The sequence below is a fragment of the Dendropsophus ebraccatus genome, chromosome 6 (assembly GCF_027789765.1).
Source record: "Dendropsophus ebraccatus isolate aDenEbr1 chromosome 6, aDenEbr1.pat, whole genome shotgun sequence".
Taxonomy (NCBI): domain Eukaryota; kingdom Metazoa; phylum Chordata; class Amphibia; order Anura; family Hylidae; genus Dendropsophus; species Dendropsophus ebraccatus.
The window spans coordinates 53,033,937-53,055,377 of NC_091459.1; the positions used below are offsets into that span (position 1 = coordinate 53,033,937).

Here is a 21,441-nt window from a genome sequence, read left to right on the forward strand (position 1 = left end):
TTCAGAACGGGTCATGTCCCGGCGCTACCCACCCGTCATTACAACTTATGGTACCATAGTACCAACGCAGCTGCTAAGACAAAGGGCGTCAGTATTGCCTTGCATAAATCTCTGGCGGCATCTGTGGTGGATACCTGTGTAGACACTGAGGGACGGTACCTTTTTTTAAAACTCAAACTTTCTGGGAGAGTGTTTACTATCGCTAATCTCTATCTTCCCAATCATAATCAGGTACAGGTGGGCAGGCGATACCTCCGGGAGTTCAGCCGCTTCGCGGAGGGCCTTCTCATCACGGCGGGCGACTTCAATTTGGTGATGGACCGGCAGTCGGACTCCTCCGCGGGTAGATCTTCTATTCCCTCCTCTCAGCTTCGCGCTCTGAAAAGAACGCTATTTGACAATAGACTAGTGGATGTCTGGAGGATTCTCCACCCAGGGGTAAGAGACTACACGTATTACTCATCTGTGCATGACTCCTATAGCCGGATTGATCTCATCCTTGTAGATCACCACCTCCTCTCCTGGCGCCCTCAAGTAGTCATAGACCCGATCATATGGGCAGACCATGCCGCAGTAACCCTGTCACTCCCCCTTCCTGATCAGGTACCGCGTGAGTGGACGTGGCGCCTGAATCCTAATTTACTGAAAGACATAGTGTGCCAGGCTCAGGTCAGGTCCGCCATCTCGGACTTTCTTGCCACCCACGGGGCTGATGATACCCAATTACCCCTTCAATGGGAAGCACTCAAGTGCGTAATTAGGGGGGTCTTCATCCAAAACGGAGCTAGACTTAAGAAAGACAATGGCCTTAAAATTCAAAAACTCCTTTCCCAAATACAGGCTGCTGAACTCAAGCACAAACAGACACGGGATACGGAGGTCCTGGCGACCCTCCTAGAAGCCAGAACTCAACTAAAAGCCCTTATTGACCAAAAGTATACACGCTTCCGTGAACGCCTACGGCGTTCTTATTACGAGCACTCCAACAAATGTGGCGCTCCGCTAGCCAGATTCCTACACCCCAAATCGGGCAGTACATTTATCCCCTCCATAGACTCTGGACATGGAACTAAGCATAACCCGACGGACATAGTCACGGTTTTCAGAGAGTACTACCAAAGCCTATATAACCTGAAAGGACCCCTACACGACATGGACCCGGCTGCCTTCTCGGACAGGGTGGAGTCATACATCACGTCTAGTGCGTTACCAGTCCTTTCGGGGGAGGCGGTTGATTCGTTGGAGGCCCCATTTTCTGAGATTGAGCTATCCACAGTCATTAAAAATACGCCAAATGGGAAGAGCCCGGGTCCAGACGGGTATACCGCACAGTTCTACAAGCAGTTCTCTGACCAGCTCGCGCCCTTTCTTGCCCGGGTTTTCAACTCCATTTCCCCGACCTGTCCCTTCCCACCCCAGTCCCTAATGGCCACAATAGTAGTGATCCCTAAACCGGGTAAAGACACGTCTTCGTGCGCCAACTACCGGCCAATCTCCCTAATTAACTCAGACATTAAATTCTTCTCTAAAATGATAGCCGGCAGACTGGCCCCCTCGCTCCCCCCGATCATCCATACCGATCAGGTGGGTTTTGTCCCGAGACGTGAAGCAAGGGACAACCTCAATAAAACGTTACTGTTGATGTCCCATGCCCAGGGGACGCGGTCCCCAGCGTGTATGCTATCAATCGATGCTGAGAAAGCATTTGACCGCGTCCACTGGGCATTTCTCTGGGCCACACTACGCCAGCTGGGTATGGGAGATGGGATGATGGGCAGGATAGGCGCCTTATACCACGGACCAACAGCCAGGGTCAAAGTAAATGGACTCCTTTCAGCCCCCCTCACAATTGCAAATGGGACACGTCAGGGGTGCCCGCTTTCTCCCCTGCTGTATGTCCTGGTTATGGAGCACTTGGCGGTGGCACTGCGGGCATCTCCTGATATAGCGGGCATACGTCTGAAGGGCTCCCATTATAAGGCGGCACTTTACGCAGATGACCTGCTGCTGTATATATCTAACCCTGTTACAACCCTTCCAGCAGTCCTGCGGGAACTCGAGCTTTATGGCCAGGTCAGCAATTTTAAGGTCAACTACTCAAAAACGGAGGCCTTAAACATTTCCCTCCCGGCCCCTATGGCACGGCAGCTCAGGGATGCCTTTTCATTTAAATGGCAATCACAAGCCCTCAAATATCTGGGAATCTGGGTCCCCACGGACCTATCATTGCTGTTCTCTTTAAATTTCTCCCCATTGCTAGCTCGAACAAAGACTGACCTTTCTAACTATAATCGCTCCCTCCTCTCCTGGTTCGGAAGAATCAACGTGATCAAAATGGATGTCCTGCCTAGATTCTTGTATCTCTTCCAGGCCCTCCCTTTACACATACCCGGCTCGTTCTTTAAACAACTGCGAACTGTTGTCCGGAACTTTGTCTGGGGCTCTGTCAGACCCCGCATCAAATACAAGACGCTCACGCGTGCGAAGCACTCGGGAGGCGCTGGACTACCAGATTTCTCCATCTATAGTAAGGCATGTACGCTGTTGCGCCTTGTGGATTGGTTCCACAGAGCCTCAGACAAACAGTGGGTGGGGTTGGAGGAGGCCTTGTCCCCGATCCCATTAAAGTCCCTGCCTTGGGTGCTTCCTGTAGACCGCCCTGCTATCTCCGCCTTTCCCCCGCTGACTGGACAGTTCCTGTCGGTGTGGGACAGGCTCCTCCCATTATATAGTCTCTCACATCGCCCGGGTCTCATGAGCCCCTTGTTTGGTGACCCAGCTTTCCCTCCAGCTTGCGGTAGGGAATCTTTTCTGCTTTGGTCAGCCCCGGAGGGCACCCGGATAGCCCAGGTCTTAGGCGCTAATGCCACTCTTCCACCGCTAGCAACTATGCAACAACTCTGCCCCGAGAAAAATCTATCCTGGTTCGAGCATGCACAGTTGAGAGCATACCTGACCCTGCATTTCCCAGGAGGAGTCCGCACTGTGGAACGGACTGACTTGGAGTCCTTGCTCCTGTCTCCGTCGCCGCCCGAGGGGGTCGTCTCCCAGCTGTATCGCCTTCTCATGGCTAAAGATGCAGATACGGCTCTTGCTTTCATTTCGGCCAGGGAAACGGACCTGGGCGTCACATTCTCAGAGCCAGACTTGCAGAAAATCTTCACCCTGACACATAAATGGCCACTGGCTTGTCACGCGCAGGAGAAGAACTTTAAGATACTCACCCGTTGGTACCGTTGTCCCTCGCTGCTTCACAGGTTCTACCCGGACGTGCCCGACACATGCTGGCGCTGCGCCATAGGGGTGGGATCTATGCTCCACATTTGGTGGGACTGCCCGGTCCTGCGCCCCTTCTGGAATGCAGTCTTCGAAATCTATACCACGGTCACGGACAAAAGGTTGGTCCCTTCCCCTGCTCTTGCCCTGCTCTCCTTAGTCCCGGGCCCTCCCTCGGCCGCCAAGAAAGGCCTACTTCGTCATTTTCTGACGGCTGCCAGAGCTGTTATTCCTAGGTACTGGAAGTCCACAGCAGCCCCTTCTATTGCTGATTGGCTAGCCGAGATGGATTCCCTCTATAGAATGGAATCCTTGACGGCGGAGGAACACGGCCGCAGTAAAAAAGTGGATCATACCTGGCTCCCATGGGCGACCTTCAAGGCCAGCCCTTCCCTTGCGAGGTGGCTCACATGAGCTGTCAGGACGAGGCTAGCCCTCTCCCGGGCCCCGTTCTTGGGGGTTGTTTCTCTTGCACTGGGGACGTCATGGCCCCCCCCTGCCCTCACATATACCCCCCCCTCCCTGACCCCCCCCTTCCCCCACATGTTCCCCCCCCCTCCTTGACCTCCCCCTACCCCCACAAGTTCCCCCCCTCCCTCCTTGATCCCTCACATGTACCCCCCCCTCCCTGACCCCCCCTTCCCCCACATGTTCCCCCCCCCCTCCTTGACCTCCCCCTACCCCCACAAGTTCCCCCCCTCCCTCCTTGATCCCTCACATGTACCCCCCCCTCCCCCCTCCCTGACCCCCCCCCCCCTGACCCCCCCTTCCCCCACATGTTCCCCCCCCCTCCTTGACCTCCCCCTACCCCCACAAGTTCCCCCCCTCCCTCCTTGATCCCTCACATGTACCCCCCCCCTCCCTGACCCCCCCCCCCTGACCCCCCCTTCCCCCACATGTTCCCCCCCCCTCCTTGACCTCCCCCTACCCCCACAAGTTCCCCCCCTCCCTCCTTGATCCCTCACATGTACCCCCCCCTCCCCCCTCCCCCCTCCCTGACCCCCCCCCTCCCCCCTCCCTGACCCCCCCCCCCCCCCTCCTTCCTCTTTTCTTCTTTCCTTTACTTCTTTTCTTACTCTTCTGATGGGAAGTAGTATTACGCACCATATGCCTCTTCTCTTTTATTCTGTACTTCCTTTTTCTCTCCTCTTTTACGGAGTGGTGCTTTGAACAAGTTAACCGCCTAGACGGGCGTTTCTGTTATACTATTGAATTGTATGGTGGACACAAAAGCCCACAGTTCCGTCCTGGGTGGGCGGAATTGTTCCAATATACTGCTTGCTTCAACGAATACCTCGATCTGTTCCTCTCCTGGACTATTAGCTGGCTGAGGACTCATTATTTGTTGGATTCGGATTGGTCTACCATTACTTTACTACTTTACTACTTTATTACTTTATTACTTTGTTCTTGTCTGCTTTGTTGTTGTGACATACCTTTCAATAAAAGCCTGATTTACAAAAAAAAAAAAACATTACAAAAATGACTATGGTGCATAGGATTGCATGATAGACTTTTCTGGGGAAAAAAAAGCTAGAGGTATACTCACAAATTGTTCTTTTAAATCAGTTTTTTGGCCATTTTTCCCCAAGGAAAACAAGATGCCTAATAATTATGTTTACCTTGTAGAGGCAGTGTCCAGAAAAAAAATGTTTAAGAAATCAACAGGGGTAGTGATTGCAAGCAGTTTTGCAATATACTCTCTATTTTATTTATTTATTTATTTATTTATTTAAGGGGTTACCCAGTTAACCTCTTAAGGACAGAGCCAATTTTCGTTTTTTCCTCCTTTTGTTTAAAAGGCCATAGCACTTGCATTTTTCTGCCTAGAAACCCACATGAGCCCTTATTTTTTGCGTCACTAATTGTACTTTGCAATGACAGGCGGAATTTTTGCATAAAGTACACTGGGAAACCAGGAAAAAATTCAATGTGTGGTAAAATTGAAGAAAAAAAAAACCTTTTCTTTTATTTGGGGGTTATTTGTTTTTACGCCATTCGCCCTGGGGTACAACTGACTTGTTATATATGTTCCTCAAGTCGTTACGATTAAAACAATATAAAACATGTAGAACTTTTCTTGTATCTGATGGCCTGTAAAAAATTCAAACCATTGTTAACAAATATACGTTCCTTAAATCGCTCCATTCCCAGGCTTATAACGCTTTTATCCTTTGGTCTATGGGGCTGTGTCTGGTGTCATTTTTTGCGCCATGATGTGTTCTTTCTATCGGTACCTTGATTGCGCATATACAACTTTTTGATCACTTTTTATTACATTTTTTCTGGATTTGATGCGACCAAAAATGCGCAATTTTGCACTTAGGGATTTTTTTGCGCTGACGCCGTTTACCGTGCGAGATCAGGAATGTGATTAATTAATAGTTCGGGCGATTATGCACGCAGCGATACCAAACATGTTTATTTATTTATTTACTTTTATTAAAAACATGGGAAAAGGGGGGTGATTCAGACTTTTATTAGGGGGAGGGGGCTTTTTATTGGCAACACTTTTTTTTTTTTAACACTTATACTAGAAGTTCCCCAGGGGGGCTTCTAGTATAATTGCACTAATCTCTCATTGAGATATTTGCTGTATACTTATACAGTCAAGATCATTGAGATCGGCACTCGTTTGCCGAAGACAAACGAGTGCCGAGTCGGGATCAGCACCATCTTGGCAGAGACTCCGGCCGGCACCAGACACTGAGATCGCTCCTCCGGGACAACGTCCCGTGGGGGGCGATCTCCGCCACTAGACACCAGGGAAGTGCTGCAGAAGGTAATCTGATGCAGCTGTCAACTTTGACAGCTGCATCTGATTACCTGATTAGCAGGCACGGCGATTGGACCGTGCCCGCTAATAGCCGCGGTCACGGGATCGTGGCGGTTCAGAGCGGGGTCGCCGCGTAGCCCCGCTCTGAACACCTCTTGCGGACGCATGACGTACGGGTATGTCATGGGTCCTTAAGAGGTTAAAGGAGAAGTCAGGCAAAAATTTTTATTAAAGTATTGTACTGCCCCCTAAAAGTAATACAAATTACCAATATACCCTTATTACGGGAAATGCTTATAAAGTGCTTTTTTTCCCTGCACTTACTGCTGCATCAAGGCTTCACTTCCTGGATAAAATGGTGATGTCACGACCCGACTCCCAGAGCTGTGCGGGCTGTGGCTGCTGGAGAGGATGATGGCAGAGGGATGCTCTGTGTCCCTTCAGTGCCCTGTGTCCCTCAGTCTCCCTCTGTCATCATCCTCTCCAGCAGCCACAGCCCACACAGCTCTGACGTGAAGGGGCTTTTTTTGTGAATAATTAAAATTTGTGCTATTGTGACTCTTATAATGCTTTTTTTTACCTATGGGGCTGTATGGGATGTCAATTTGTGTGCCATAATCTTTAGTTTAAATTAATATATTTGGGTAGATCAGACATTTTGATCACTTTTTATTAATTTTTTTAAAATATACTGTAACAAAACAACAACAAAAAAACTAAGACCAAATATTGGCACAAAACAAGCATGGAGCAAAGTTTGGCCATATGTATAATGATAATTTAAACATAGAAAACTTTAAAAATAAAGCAAACATATTGCTAAACTTCTTGGAATCACAACTCCTGCTGAGTTCTTAAAATAAATTGCAACAGGTACACTTATACAGCTTGGAGTTGGAAAATATGTATAACAATTATATAGTCAAAATACTCACTTGCCAAATACTTGGGAACAATGTGTACAACAAAGGGACATCCCCTTCATCCAACATTACAGTTTAGAGTTACTAGATTCTACCTCACGGGGGTTTTACCTCTGGAACACTGCAGGGCAACAGGCTAAATATTGGGACCTCAAGGGTCAGTGTATCTCTGGAATCCTATTAGTTACATGTTGGCAGAGTCTCGCATGGAGATTTTAGCTATTTCTTTAGGAAAATAAGTATGTTTGTGGATATTTATTGTATTAACAAATAAGCTATGTTCTACTTTTCTGCAATGTCTGCCGGGGCACAAACCAAACAGTAGCAATAAAATGTAAATGGTATTTTACATTCTATGCACCACAAACCTATAAAGGTTTTTTGTAAACAATGTGAAGAGTATGCTCTAGCGACAGTAGCCACTACTACCCCGCTGCCCAAACAATGTGTTCATTTTATATAAAAATGTGACCGATTTTATTATTATTACATGTAAATATTTAGAATGAGTGCAATCAGTTATAGAGGAAGTATAGGAACAGCTAGATTTCTACAGATTCCACTGCCATATGCTTATTAACAAGCATGCTGATCAAGCCTGCTTCAAATCACATTCACCATTTAGAATGGAGTTTGGACACCTCATGCTGTGATGTAGTTCAAATGGCTGCAAGAAAAAAGGTAGCAAACAAGTAATCTAACCCAGGGAACCAGAGAAAACAGCACTGCCGCAACTCACCTCTGTGACAACTCCAGCTGCTATAGATGACCCACTGTATCGAAGCATGAACCTGCCAAGTTCCTTAAAGTCTTTGTATAATTCTAAAGCAACAGGTCTCTGTGTCTGCAGCTCTATTATGGCATTCATTCCTTTTGTTAGACACCTGAAAAACAAGTTCGAGCAAGAGGATGAAAACAAACATGTATAATAAAAAATAAAAGCAAATAAATACATGCGGAGGGTTTTCTGCTGTGTTTTGAAGTGGCCCTGCATGTAAATTATCTCATAATGAGTCTGTGCATGCGATTATTTTGTGGTTTGTCACATAATTACACTGTTCACGCGGCTCTAAATATGATTATATTATGGGGGTGATTCGGCTCTAAATATGATTATATTGTGGGGGTAATTCGGCTCTGAATATGATTATATTGTGGGGGTAATTCAGCTCTGAATATGATTATATCGTGGGGGGTGATACGGCTCTGTATATGATTATATTGTGGGGGTGATTTGGCTCCGTATATAATTATATTGGGGGGGGGGGGGTGATTCGGTCCTGCCTGTGATTGTACTGTACTAGAGGGATGAAGCAACTATCCATGTAATTGTATTATTCACAGTCCACTAGATGCCATACTGGTCTGCGCCAGAGAAAAAACAAATTGGTGTCAGAAAATTATATAGATTTGGAATTTACTTTTATTAAAAAATCCCAAGTCTTCCAGTTTTTATCAGCTGCTGTATGTCCTGCAGGATCAGCTTGATTCTTTGCAGTCTGACACAGTGCTCTCTGCTGCCACCTCTGTCCATAGCAATAGGAAATCCCCATTAAAAAAACCTCTACTGATCTGGACAGTACCTGCCACGGACAAAGGTGGCAGCAGAGAGCAATGTGTCAGACTGAAAAAACACAACACTGGAAGACTTGAAATTTTCTTAAGAGACGTTATTACAAATTATTTAACTAAGGGTGGTATTACACGGAACGATTATTGTTCGAAAAATCATTAAATAGTTCGGATTTGAACGATAATCATTTCGTGTAATAGCAGGCAACGATTAAACGACCAACAAGAAATCGTTGATCGTTTAACCCATAGCTGCACCAGGACGTTATTGAACGTCCTCGTGCCGCTATGGGAGTTCAGAGGGGGGTCGCGCGGCGACCACCCTCTGAACTGCCGCGATCCCGGGTGCCGCGTGTAGCCCGGGCTCGCGGCTATTAACGGGCACGGTCCGATCGCCGTGCCCGCTAATTAAGTACTTAGAAGCAGCTGTCATACTTGCTTTTATTCATACCTGGTGGTCTAGTGGGGGGATCGCCCCCCTGCGGCGCGATTGCGGGGGGGCGATCCCTGCATCCATCCCGGGCCGGGGTCTGCTCCGTAATGGCGCTGATCCCGGCTCGGCATTCTATTGCTTTTGGCTGCAGCAGCCAAAAGTAATAGAACACCGATCTCATGGATTCATGCAGTATAACTATACTGCATGGATCTCTATGAGAGATCAGAGTACATATACTAGAAGTCCCCCAGGGGGGCTTCTAGTATATGTGTAAAGTAAAAGACAAATGTATTTTTAATAACACAAAACCCCCTCCCCTAATAAAAGTCTGAATCACCCCCCTTTCCCCATTTTATAAATAAAAATAAATTAATTAATTAACAAACATGTTTGCTATCGCCGCGTACGTAATCGCCCAAACTATTAATTAATCACATTCCTGATCTCACACGGTAAACGGCGTCAGCGCAAAAAAAATCCCAAAGTGCAAAATTGCGCAATTTCTGTTGCATCAAATCCAGAATAATTGTAATAAAAAGCGATCAAAAAGTCATATATGCGCAATCAAGGTACCGATAGAAAGATCACATCATGGCGCAAAAAATGACACCTCACACAGACCCATAGACCAAAGGATAAAAGCGCTATAAGCCTGGGAATGGAGCCATTTTAAGTGACGTATATTTGTTAACAACGGTTTGAATTTTTTACAGGCCATCAGATACAATATAAGTTATACATGTTACATATCGTTTTAATCGTAACAACTTGAGGAACATGCATAACAAGTCAGTTTTACCCCAGGGTGAATGGCGTAAAAACACATTTCCCCCAAATAAAAGAAATGCGTTTTTTTTTTTCAATTTCACCACACTTTGAATTTTTTTCTGGTTTCCCGGCACATTTTAGGCAAAAAATTACATCTGCCATAGCAAAGTACAATTAGTTGCGCAAAAAATAAGGGCTCACTTGGGTCTCTAGGTGGAAAAATGCAGGCGCTATGGCCTTATATACACGAGGAGGGAAAAACGAAAACGCAAAAATGAAAACTGGCTGTGTCCCCTAAGGGTTAATAGGATCCGGACCTATTTTTATCGTTCGATCGTTCGCTCATCGTTCGTCGTTTAAGATCGTTTATCGTTAATCGTTAGTCGTCGGAAAATTGCTTGGTGTAATAATACCCTTACTGACACCAGGTAATTTGAACGCAATATTTTTTTTCACAGGAGTAGCCCCTAAAGTGACACTGTCACCCCCTTTTTGCATTTTGACATCTCTACATAGGTGTAAAAGGTAAATTTAGCAGTTTTCATACCTCATTTTATATCATACGTCATGGAGCTTGTTTAAATAAAAAGTCATCTTTTATCAACTGCAGATTGTGGTAAATGGGCGGGGCGTCACAGCAAAATTGCCACTTAGCCCTGCACACAGCACCACCGTTGGTCCTACCCCTTCATGACGTCATAGCCACATAGCCCACGCCCCCTCATCGACCATTGGAACAGGCTGGCCTAAAGGTCTAGGCCCCCCCTCTCTAGGTCGGCCCATCAAGGGGGCGGAGCCTATGTGCCAATGGCATCACTGAGGGGCGAGGCCATTGGCAGCGCTGAGGGTTGTGCAAAGTGGCGTAGTTGCGGTGAGGCCCCGCCCACTTTGCACAGTCAATAAAAGGTCACTTTTTACTGGAACAAGCACCATGACGTATGATAAAAAATAAGGTATGAAAACTGCTAAATTTACCCTTTACACCTGTGTAGAGAAGTCATACTGCAAAAAGAGGGTGACAGTGTCACTTTAACTGTAAGAGGGTTAAGCGGCTAGGACAAGAGTTATACAGAAGTTTATGACTTTCATGAAGCAGGATAATTCAGAAAAGGTATTTGATATCTACAGCTAATGAAGCGGAAGTTATTACACTGTAAGATATGTGTCTTGTAATGCACTGCGTAGCTAATGCATGATCAGAACAGATTATTATTCACTGGAAGTGACAAGGATGCTTCCTAAAGAATGACTGCACGCAGGGATCTTAGAGCATTACCATGACAAGATATTAGGTCTAACTGCTGGCGCCGCTGCAGTCCTGAGATACAGCTGGGGAGAGTGCAGAAGCGTGTCTCCTCCCAGCTGTCAATCAAAACAGACTCTTTCCTTTCATTATAGTCTATGACGTAAAAGAGTTGGATCTTTGGCTTCCAGTGCATATTTTCCCCTGGTTGTATCTCAGGATTACAGCAGGTCTCAGCAGTGAATATGCTGCTCAGTAGCGCCCCATCAGTACACTTTTTCTTTCCATACAGTACAAAAGGTACATATCCAGGACATAAACTATATCTCACTTTGGCTTTTTCTTCATCACTTCTCCTGTGCTCTTGTGTAGTACACTGATCAGCTTCCTGATGGTAGCAGGCTCACTCACAGTTTGATAGTGTATAATAACCTACAGAGGCAGGAAATAAAAGTAAATAAAATGCACAGATTAAATAACTTATACAGACTTATAAATTACTTCTATTTAAAAATTTGCTGTATGTCCTGCAGGAAGTGGTGTATTCTTTCCAGTCTGACAGTGCTCCCCTGCTGCCACCTCTGTCTATGACAGGAACTGTCTAGACTAGCAGCAAATCCCCATAGAAAACCTCCTGCTCTGGACAGTTTCTGACATGGACAGAGGTGGCAGCAGAGAGCACTGTGTCAGACTGGAAAGAATACACCACATCCTGCAGGACATACAGCAGCTGAAATATTGGAAGACTGGAGGTTTTTAAATAGAAGTAAATTGCAAACCTATATAACTTTGACACTAGTTGATCTGAAAGAAAAAGTTCCCCCTTAATAAAAACATTAAAAGGCGGACATCATGTAGCTGACAAGTTTTTAGAAAGGCTTTAACGTAATTTTAGCCAAGGACTAAACATAATAAATCAAACTTACTGGGAATCCTTGCGTTATAGGAACATCAAAATTAAAGATGAGAACTCTGGCTCGGAAACGTGTGCAGGCTCTGGTGGGTTCACTAGGACTGCAAAACACAAAGCCCACGCTGCAAAAGAGATTATTCACTGTCAGGCTGTATTACATATATATGCTGCCATAAAGGCTTCAGAAATGTGACTACAGCTGGCCAGAGGTTATGCTCACACATCACCATTTTCCTATAGCAAATAGCAATTACTATTAAAGTACATCTAAGCATTTTTATTAGAAAGCACCCAAACCCTTAAAATAGGTACCCGTCATGATGTTTCCTCACCCGATCGCAGTGGATTTACTTCTACCACAAGTAGTTCAAATTACTATGGATATGACTATGCTGGAGTTGGCACAATGCCTATTAGATCAGAACAGGGCTTGTGCCGTGGCCCGGGTTGCAGGAACTGATGTTGGGCCTACTGGTGGGTTCTGGTGTTTTTTGGGCTACTAGTTACAGTGGCCAGGAGTGGTAACACCCACCACCGGACACACGGCAACTGAACCTTGGTTAGGTCAGAGGTGAGGTGCAAAGTGTATGTGCGTGTCCAAACTTTACTTATAGAAGGTATCTATAATAACAGTAACAGTGCTTAGGTACTTAGTGCAAAAAGAAATCAACAACAGTATTAGGAACCTACAAATAAGTGAGTTGATAGAAGTTAAACAGTAGAAGGCGCCAGGGCCGGGATAGAAGGGCCTCTTGTCTTCCCCCCCCCCCCCCCACCCCACACACACACCCCATCCCCCCAAAGAATATCTTCCAATTGAATCCATGGGCCAATACAAACCCTCCTTTTCCCATAGAGTCGATCCCGCGGGACATCCTCCAATAGTTCTCGTATTACGAGGTGCTTCAACTCTGACTCGCACTTCCACCTCCCCCTAACTTATTTGAGTAACTAATTTATTCTATCCGTGCAGGGTCTCCGACAACCCCCCCCCCCCCCCAACCCGCTTGCGGGACGCGCCCCAGGCCAGACCAAACAAACCACTCCAAAAAAAATAAAAAAAATAAATAGATAAGTAAATAATAAAATAAAGTAATAGAAAGAAAGAAAAGGGAAAAAAGAAAAAAAAGAAAAGACACCCCCTCTTGTATTTTTATAATATAACTATTAATACATTTCACCTCTCTTCAGCAGACCAGGCCACGGCAGCCCCCCATCTCACAGTCGGTATATTCGCCAGCGTCAGTCGCCCACCTTCCTCAGATGGATTCCCAACACACAGCAAATTCACCCCAGTTTTTAACACTGCGCAAACCCTCTCCAGTACCACTGTGGAGGTTACACGCTTATTCTGCTCTCTCCTGATGGCAAACAACCATATATTATGATCTAATCTGACACCCTGGAAGGCAGATTCCATACACACCCCACACTGGGGCTGCCCCTGGATAAGGTCCACCTGAGGCTAGAGAAACAAAAAAAAGAGTATCATCTTCTTCCCTCTATTTTAAATAATTAGCTTCATTTATGTCCTCATATATATATATATATATAGAACACAAAAAAAAGGGGGAAAAAAAAGGAAAAAATAAACCCACAGAGCATTTCATACCTAGTCGTCTCAGCCCGAACCCAGGGCACGCCCCCCCCCCGGACGGGCGCAAGCGGCCCCCCCGCACGGTCACCCCCAGGACTAACACCAATATCTTATCACAAAACACAGGTGTCCCTCAAGCACTCCACCGGTCACAATCTCTCATAGATGTATTACCCCCCCCCCCCCCCCCCCCCCCAAAAAAAAAAAAAAAAAAAAAATTCATAATTATACATAATCTCTTGCCCACCCTTAATAGTAAACATTACAAATATATAGAAAGTAAAAAAAAATAAAAGTTATTTTATCCAAAACAAAAATAAAGCCTAAACCTCTCTCTCACTTCTATCCTCCCCTCTCTCCCCCCTCCATCAGTTATTCCCAACTTACTTCCCAATGGCCACATCTTCCATGTTTTCTTAAACAACTGGATCTTATTGCTTTTCTTAGCTCTTATATACTGCATCACTATTATATTATTTACAGCTTTTTTCCAGCTAGAAATCTCTGATGGCCGAGGTTGTATCCACTGGCTTAAAATACAATTTCTAGCTGCAAATAAGGTTCTAGCAAGCATATTTTTTATATGTACAGGGCATCTTACATCTGTGAAAATCCCCAATATACAACAGAGGTTCAAAATAAATTTTGATCCTACTAAGTTTTTCTAGTTCTGTTATTACATCTCGCCAGTATCTAAAAAGTTTGGGGCATCTCCACAGCATATGTATCAAATCTCCCCTTGCTCCTAAACATCTAGTGCATACATCTGAATTTCTGATCTTCATTTTTGCTAGTTTCAAAGGAGTATAGTGTGTCCTATAGATTATAGCTAGCTGCGAGACCGTATGATTAAGACGGGGACTGTAATCCTTTGCCTCTTCGAAAACTGCAGACCAATCTATGTTTTGTAACCCAAGATCCTCTTCCCATTTTATTTTATAGTGTGCATTTACTCTATATTTAGTTCTCTGTACAATAAGTTTATATATTTTCCCTATAAGTCCTTTCTTAGCGTGCATTATTTGTGGTTGAAATATAATGTGATCCTGTGTATTAAATATATCTTTATCCTGTGTTGCCATAAATCCATGCCTAATTTGCATATATCTAAAATGCTCTCTATAACTAACTCCAAATTCTTTTTGCAAACTCAAACTTCTTAATATTACTACTCCCCTTATCTACTAAGTGATCTATCTTATGAATTCCCTTCTTTACCCAAAATATAGGATCGTCTATTTTGTTTAGTTCTTTAATTTGTGAGTTTTTCCATAACAGTGTAATATGATTTAATCCCTTTAAGCTCTAGCTTCCTTTTAACACTATACCATACTTTTTTTTTATCATATAATCTATAGGGTTACTTTTATTACCAATCTTATCCGCCTCTAGCAAAGTCGGGAGATCTGGATGGAATTGATTCACCTGTCGCTCCCACGTCCCCGTGGAGTCGTACACCTTCCAGTTTACAATATACATCATTTGGGCAGCTAGAAAATAAAGCTCATAGTCTGGTAGTTTAAAGCCACCCTTATTCCTATCTTGGATCAACGTGTCATATCTAATTCTCACATTCTTATTCTTCCATATAAGCATATTACATAGAGTAATTATATAACGAAAACATTTTTTTGTTATCCACACGGGGCAATTTGCTAACACAAAAAGGACTTGAGGTAGTATGGTCATTTTGATAATACTCATCAGAGCAGCCATGCCAATCGGAAGTTTATTCCATATTTGGATTTTCTTTTTGATTTTGGAAACGAGCGGTATCACATTGAGGCCAATAAATTTTTCTATTTCGACCGAGAGCTCTATCCCCAAATATCTAATTGACTCCCCTGGAGTACATACTCTTAATAGTCCAAAATCGCCACGGTCACTTTCATGAAATAACATTAACGACGATTTAGTCCAATTAATAGCAAAACCTGAGTGATCCCCAAATGCATCTATAAGTTGCATCAGCTTTGGGACCGAAGTTTTTATATCAGAAAGAAAAAGCAGAAGGTCATCAGCAAATAGCGATATCTTCTCGATTCTATCAGGATATACAAAGCCCCCTATATCTACGTCATCCCTAATCATAATGGCCAAAGGCTCTACTGCTAAGTTAAACAGGAGTGGGGACAGAGGGCACTCCCGTCTCGTACCTCTCGTCAAACAAAAAGCTTCAGACAAAACAGAATTAACAAGAACACGAGCCTTGGGGGCCGCATATAAAATCCGTATCCATTGCATAAAACTCGGGCCAAATCCCATACGCTCCATGACAATCCACAGATTGATCGCGTCAAGTGAAACCAACGCCCTGCCTCCAGAGTTGCCCCTGACCTCCTGTATATTAGAATATACTCTACGTATACTAGAATATACTCCCCTCTCCTGTATGAAGCCCGATTGGTCCCTATGCACCAACGATGTCATAACCCCAGCCAACCGTTTTGCCAGAACTGTAGCGAGAACCTTGACATCCGAATTAATCAAGGATAAGGTTTCTCCAGGTCCCTCATCTGTTCATCTGTAAGTCTAGGAATCGAAACTCTCTGTAAAAAATCACCTATAGCCTCACACCCACACTTCAATTCTGATGAGTATAGTGCTTCATAATAGTTCTTAAACACCTCTAATATTTCCTTAGTGGATGTAACTATCTTAATCTCCACTCTTTATAGCCACAATCCCCTTATTACTCTGTTGATGACTAATTACACGGGACAAGAGCCTCCCCGGCCCCTCGCTTTCTATACCATTTTTAGCTTTCCAAAACTGATCTCTAATTTCTACTTTAAGAGCTAGCGCTTCATCTAGTTTCTCTCCTTCCTGTATCCATTTTTTCCAGTTATCCTCTGTTGGTACCTCCCTATATCTTGCCTCAAAGCTTTTAACCGCATCGTATAGTTCCTCTTCTCTTTGCGCCTTTTTTGCACAATGATATTTTATGATGTAGTGTGCCTCGTAAAGTCGCCTTAAACGCATCCCAAACAATACTTAAGCATGCAGTGCCTTTATTAATCTCAAAGAAAAAACTTATTTTCATCTTCTAAATCTATCTGAATTAAATTCAACCAAAATGCATTAATTCTTATGGGTTTACAGATTATACATTCACTCTTATACAATTCAAGTATTAACGGGGCATGATCTGACAGTCCTCGCCTTCCAATTTTTATCCTCTTCACTAAGGACACACTATCATCTGTACCCAGCGCTAGGTCTATACAAGACATCATCTTATGGGATTTATTAACACAAGAATACTCTTGACTGTCTCCGTTTACCTCCCTCCATAAGTCTCTCCAGCCCAGTTCTCTTGTCATTTTGTAAAGCTGTGTATTTCCCTGACTCCCCAACCTCCCATCCAGTCTATATCTATCTAGAGAGTCCAAAAACACTTCATTAAAATCTCCTATGATATATTTGGAGCATCTTGCCATTTTATGCATATGAGTATCTCTCTCTATAAACATCCTGGAGGAGAAGGGGGGGAGGGAAGTACACAGCCGCCAACACCATCTCTATGCCCTCACACCGCATATGAACTATAACAAACCTTCCCAGTTTATCTATATGTGAATTAATTATTTCTACTTTAAGAGACCTATGGAACAGGATACTAACCCCTCTAGAGTAAGAAGAAAAGGTAGAGAGTGATAATTCTCCGCTATCCATCTCTTTTTTACCTTTTCTAGTGTTTCCGAGACTAGATGAGTTTCCTGCAATAAAATAATTGCTGGCAAATAATGGTTGAGAGCACTAAATACTGCAGCCCTCTTAATTCTATCAGACAGCCCCCGTATATTCCAAGAAACAATTCTAAGGGTCTCTGTCATTGTTCAAAGAAAGTAATATACGGGAGCACAAATATGTAGGAAGCCAGAGCAAAGGAGGATCCACAAGAGGACAAGAGGAGAAGAGGGAAGAGGAGGAGAGAGAAAGAGAGGAGAGAGAGAGAAAGAGAAGGGGGGGGGGGGGGGAAGGGGGAATACCAACCACTCCCTCCCTCCCCCCGACCACCCTCTTACCCCCCCACCCATTTGACCGACTACATAGCATTTACGCAGTCTCTAACCTAACCATCCCCCTCCCCCCTCACCACCACAATACTTCACTATAATAAAGAAAAAGGAAAAGAAAAAAAAACATCATTTTACATCGGGCAACTAATATATCAAATTCCCTTCAGCTCCATCCACCGGGAAGCCTCAGCAACATCATCAAAAAAAATGTGGTATCAGAGTATATCTCTAAGTCGTGCTGGGAATAATAGGGCATACTTAATCCCCGCTGCCAACAGTCTTTTTTTTACCCCTATGAAGCTCGTCTTCTTTTTATGTGTGTCGTAGGAGAAATCTGGATACATACTTATTCGATTGTTATTGTACATTCTTTCGCTATGCTTTCTATTAAGATCCAACAGAGTGTCTCTATCCTTGTAGAAGAAAACCTTAGCCAGAATTGGTCTAGGGTGAGCTCCTGGAGCCCCCCCCCCTTTCATTGGTACTCTGTGAGCCCGCTCAATTCCAAAGTATTTGGACAAGTTTTCCGTACCATATGTCCCAACCAACCAATCATAGATGAATTGCGTGCAGTCTTGACCCTCGCTCCCTTCGGGGAAACCAACCAGCTTCACATTGGAGCGCCTATCTCTGTCCTCAATCTCTACCAATTTTTTCTGAGTATGTTCAACCTTTTGTTTCAACTCTTTCACTTCCTCCAAACAAGAAATCTGCAAATTTTTCACAGAAACTACTCTGCCTTCAATTTCGTTCATTTTTTCATTCATTTTACCTAGGTCATTCCGAACAAACAGAACCTCTGCCTTAATGGATCCCATCTGCGTCAGAACCTCTGTTAGCGAATTATCCAACTTCTGTATCATATCGAACATCTTTCCCAATAACTCTGTGTCCTGAGTCTTATGCATTGAGGCAACCGCCCCCCTGTTCTCTTCCTCCTCCATTCCCTCTGATGTTTGTCCAGACTCATCTAAGGGGGGATGTGCAATTACAGAGTCACTAAGCAAGCTCCTCCTCCTATCTGCACTTGCAGGCGTTTGTAAAAATTTCTAAATTTTTTGACCTGGACCCTTGGGCCCTAATAGACTACTACTAGCCGGACCCCCTGATTTACGAGTTTGCTGCTCTTCAGGTTTCTTTTTTGCAGCATCTCACTTATCGGCTCCCCTGCACCAGTATACAGCTATAGCTTACAATCACAATACAGTCACAGTACTATCACAAGGTACAACCAGCAAAGAAAGAAAAGAGAAGATCAATTCCAGTAAGTACCGGCGCTAGTTTATTAAAAAAAAAAAAAAAAAGGGAGAAGAAAAATGTTAGTGTAGATTAATTCAAGTCTCTTGTTAGGGCTCCAAGTACACAGTGTTAGTACAGATTGGACCAAGTCTCTTGTTAGGGCTTCAGGCACACAGTGCCAATATGGATTAGATTTAGGGCTCCAAATGCACAGTATTGATGTGGATTAGATCAAGCCTCTTGCTAGGGCTCCAAGCATAAAATGTTAATGTGGATTAGATCACGTCTCCTGCTAGGGCTCCAGGTATACAATGTTAGTGTGAACTAGATCAAGTCTCTTGCTAAGGTTTCAAGCATACAATATTAATATGGATTAAATCAAATATCTTGCTAGGGCTCCAAGTACACAGCGTTAATGTGGATTAAATCAAGTCTCTTGCTAGGGCTCCAGGTATACAATGTTAATGTGAACTAGATCAAGTCTCTTGCTAAGGTTTCAAGCATACAATATTAATATGGATTAAATCAAATATCTTGCTAGGGCTCCAAGTACACAGCGTTAATGTCGATTAAATCAAGTCTCTTGCTAGGGCTCCAGGTATACAATGTTAATGTGAACTAGATCAAGTCTCTTGCTAAGGTTCCAAGCACACAATGTTAATATGGATTGGATCAAGTCTCTTGCTAGGGCTCCAAGTACACAGCGTTAATATAGATTAAGTCAAGTCTCTTGCTAGGGCTCCAACTACACAGCGTTAATGTGGATTAAATCAAGTCTCTTGCCAGGACTCCAAGTACACAATGTTAGTGTGGGTTAGATCAAGTCTCTTACTAGGGCTCCGAATACACAATGTTAATGTAGGTTAGATCAAGTCTCTTGCTAGGGGCTCCAAGCACACAGCATTAATGTGATTTCAATTGAGTCTCTTACTAGGGCTCTAAATATACAGTACTAATGTGGATTAAATCAAGTCTCTTACTAGGGTTCCAAACACCAGTACCGATGTAGATTAGATCAAGACTTTTGCTAGAGCTCAAAGCACACACAGTGCCATACAGTTAAATAGTGCTTCACATAGCTTCAGTAGTACACTATTCAGAACGATCTCACCCGTCTTCACAGGGTAGCAGGCTCCTCAGCAGCTGACTCGGCTCTCTTCCTCAGCCACTGTTACATACAAGATTCCCTTCAACACTGCACCTCCATTAAGTGTGCACAATGCACTTCCCCGGCACACAGCATTCAGGACTCGGCACTTCAACTCAGACAGCGTCCAGCCACTGTATCTCCGCCGCTTTCACAGCTTTCACAAGTAGCCACGATTCTGCTACTCAGTTGTCTCACGTTCTCCCAGCTCATCGGGTCTCTCTGGTAGCTTCACCGAAGGTAGCACATCTCATTGCCGGAGCCTAGCGCGCGGTTACCCGACGTCCGGAAGCATGTGATGGATGGGGGCAGGAGCTACGAGCGCTCACGTCTCATGCGTCCGCTCTCATGGTTCCCCCATTCCGGCCCTTTGTCTAATTCGTGAGTACTCTGCCGGGTTGTGGTGAAATGTCTCTATGAAATGTCTCTATAGTGTTATGTAGTAATCCTCCTACTCACCTCACTGTCTGGAACTAGACTCTAAGAACAGGTTAGCATGTCCCATCCGGCCTGAAGCCAGGCACTAAGTAAAACTAAAGGAAGTGCTTGCTATAGGGGGAGGTGTGTAGCGGAACCTAGTTTGTCTGCAGCTGTGCGGTCAAGGTGTGTGACACCTAGTGGTTGGAATAAGGTACAGCAGCTTACTGTCCTAACTGTGACACTGCAGAGAAACACTTTTGTCTAGGTCTAAGAAAGAAAAAAAAGAAACGCATAGTGGGACACTGAACCGACGCAGCATAGTCCTATCTATAGTTACCCAAAGTTCCAGTGGCACAAGCAAATCCACGACGATCGGGTGAGGAAACATCATGACAGGCACCCTTTAAGTATAGCTGGCTTAAAGGGGTACTCCACTCAAGTAAATTACATGCTGAATCATCCCTCCCTCCTGTAGACTAACAATTTGTTTCATCCTTCTTATGATCTTTTTAGTTTCCTTTCTTCCGTTCTGAGCTGCTGCATTCTGTAGACACAGAACACTGTGTGCAAGCTGTTCTCTCTGTCTCTACCCTGATCTCACGTAAACGGTGGCCCTGGCCGCTTGTCTCTTCACTCAGCACGCCATGAAGCTTAAAAAAAAAATGAAACTTCTGCAGAAGCATAACGCATTACTTACCTGTCTATCCCAGGTTTGAAACTACCAAAAATCCATTTGTTTGGGGCGGGGGTTTGCTCTGTTTTGTGTTTCTGTTCTTCCTGGTTTGGCATTTCTCAGAATGCAATGCTTTCCCTCATGTGATCATCACAGCCCCCACCCATTACAATCAGTAAAATTAGTGCAGCAGCTACTTCTGGCCGGACAGAGATGGTGAATCGCTCAGGGGATTGGGTTATCAAGCCAAGCCTCCTCTGACATCCCGCCCTGCCCCCTGTCTACATCATAAGCAAAAACACACAATGTGAGACAGAGGCATGTAAGATTTGTCCCCTAGCCCCCCTAGCAGCAGGAGCAGGAGACCATGTGAATTGGCACAGAGGTCATTTTTTTCACTTCCAGCTACCAGTGTGGCAGAACTGTACAGATACAG

At 44.5% G+C, this 21,441-nt stretch overlaps 1 protein-coding gene across 1 annotated transcript in view; it reads right to left on the reverse strand.

The window, feature by feature from the left end:
• The window catches only part of HBS1L (HBS1 like translational GTPase), an 89,839-nt gene that overhangs the window by 4,417 nt on the left and 63,981 nt on the right, over nucleotides 1–21,441 (reverse strand). Inside the window, exons 15-17 of the mRNA XM_069974983.1 lie at nucleotides 11,921–12,029; nucleotides 11,326–11,426; nucleotides 7,715–7,859 (exon numbers count right to left, since the gene is read on the reverse strand). Of these exons, the coding sequence (XP_069831084.1) occupies nucleotides 7,715–7,859; nucleotides 11,326–11,426; nucleotides 11,921–12,029 (355 nt within the window). The remainder of the gene's footprint in view (nucleotides 1–7,714; nucleotides 7,860–11,325; nucleotides 11,427–11,920; nucleotides 12,030–21,441) is intronic.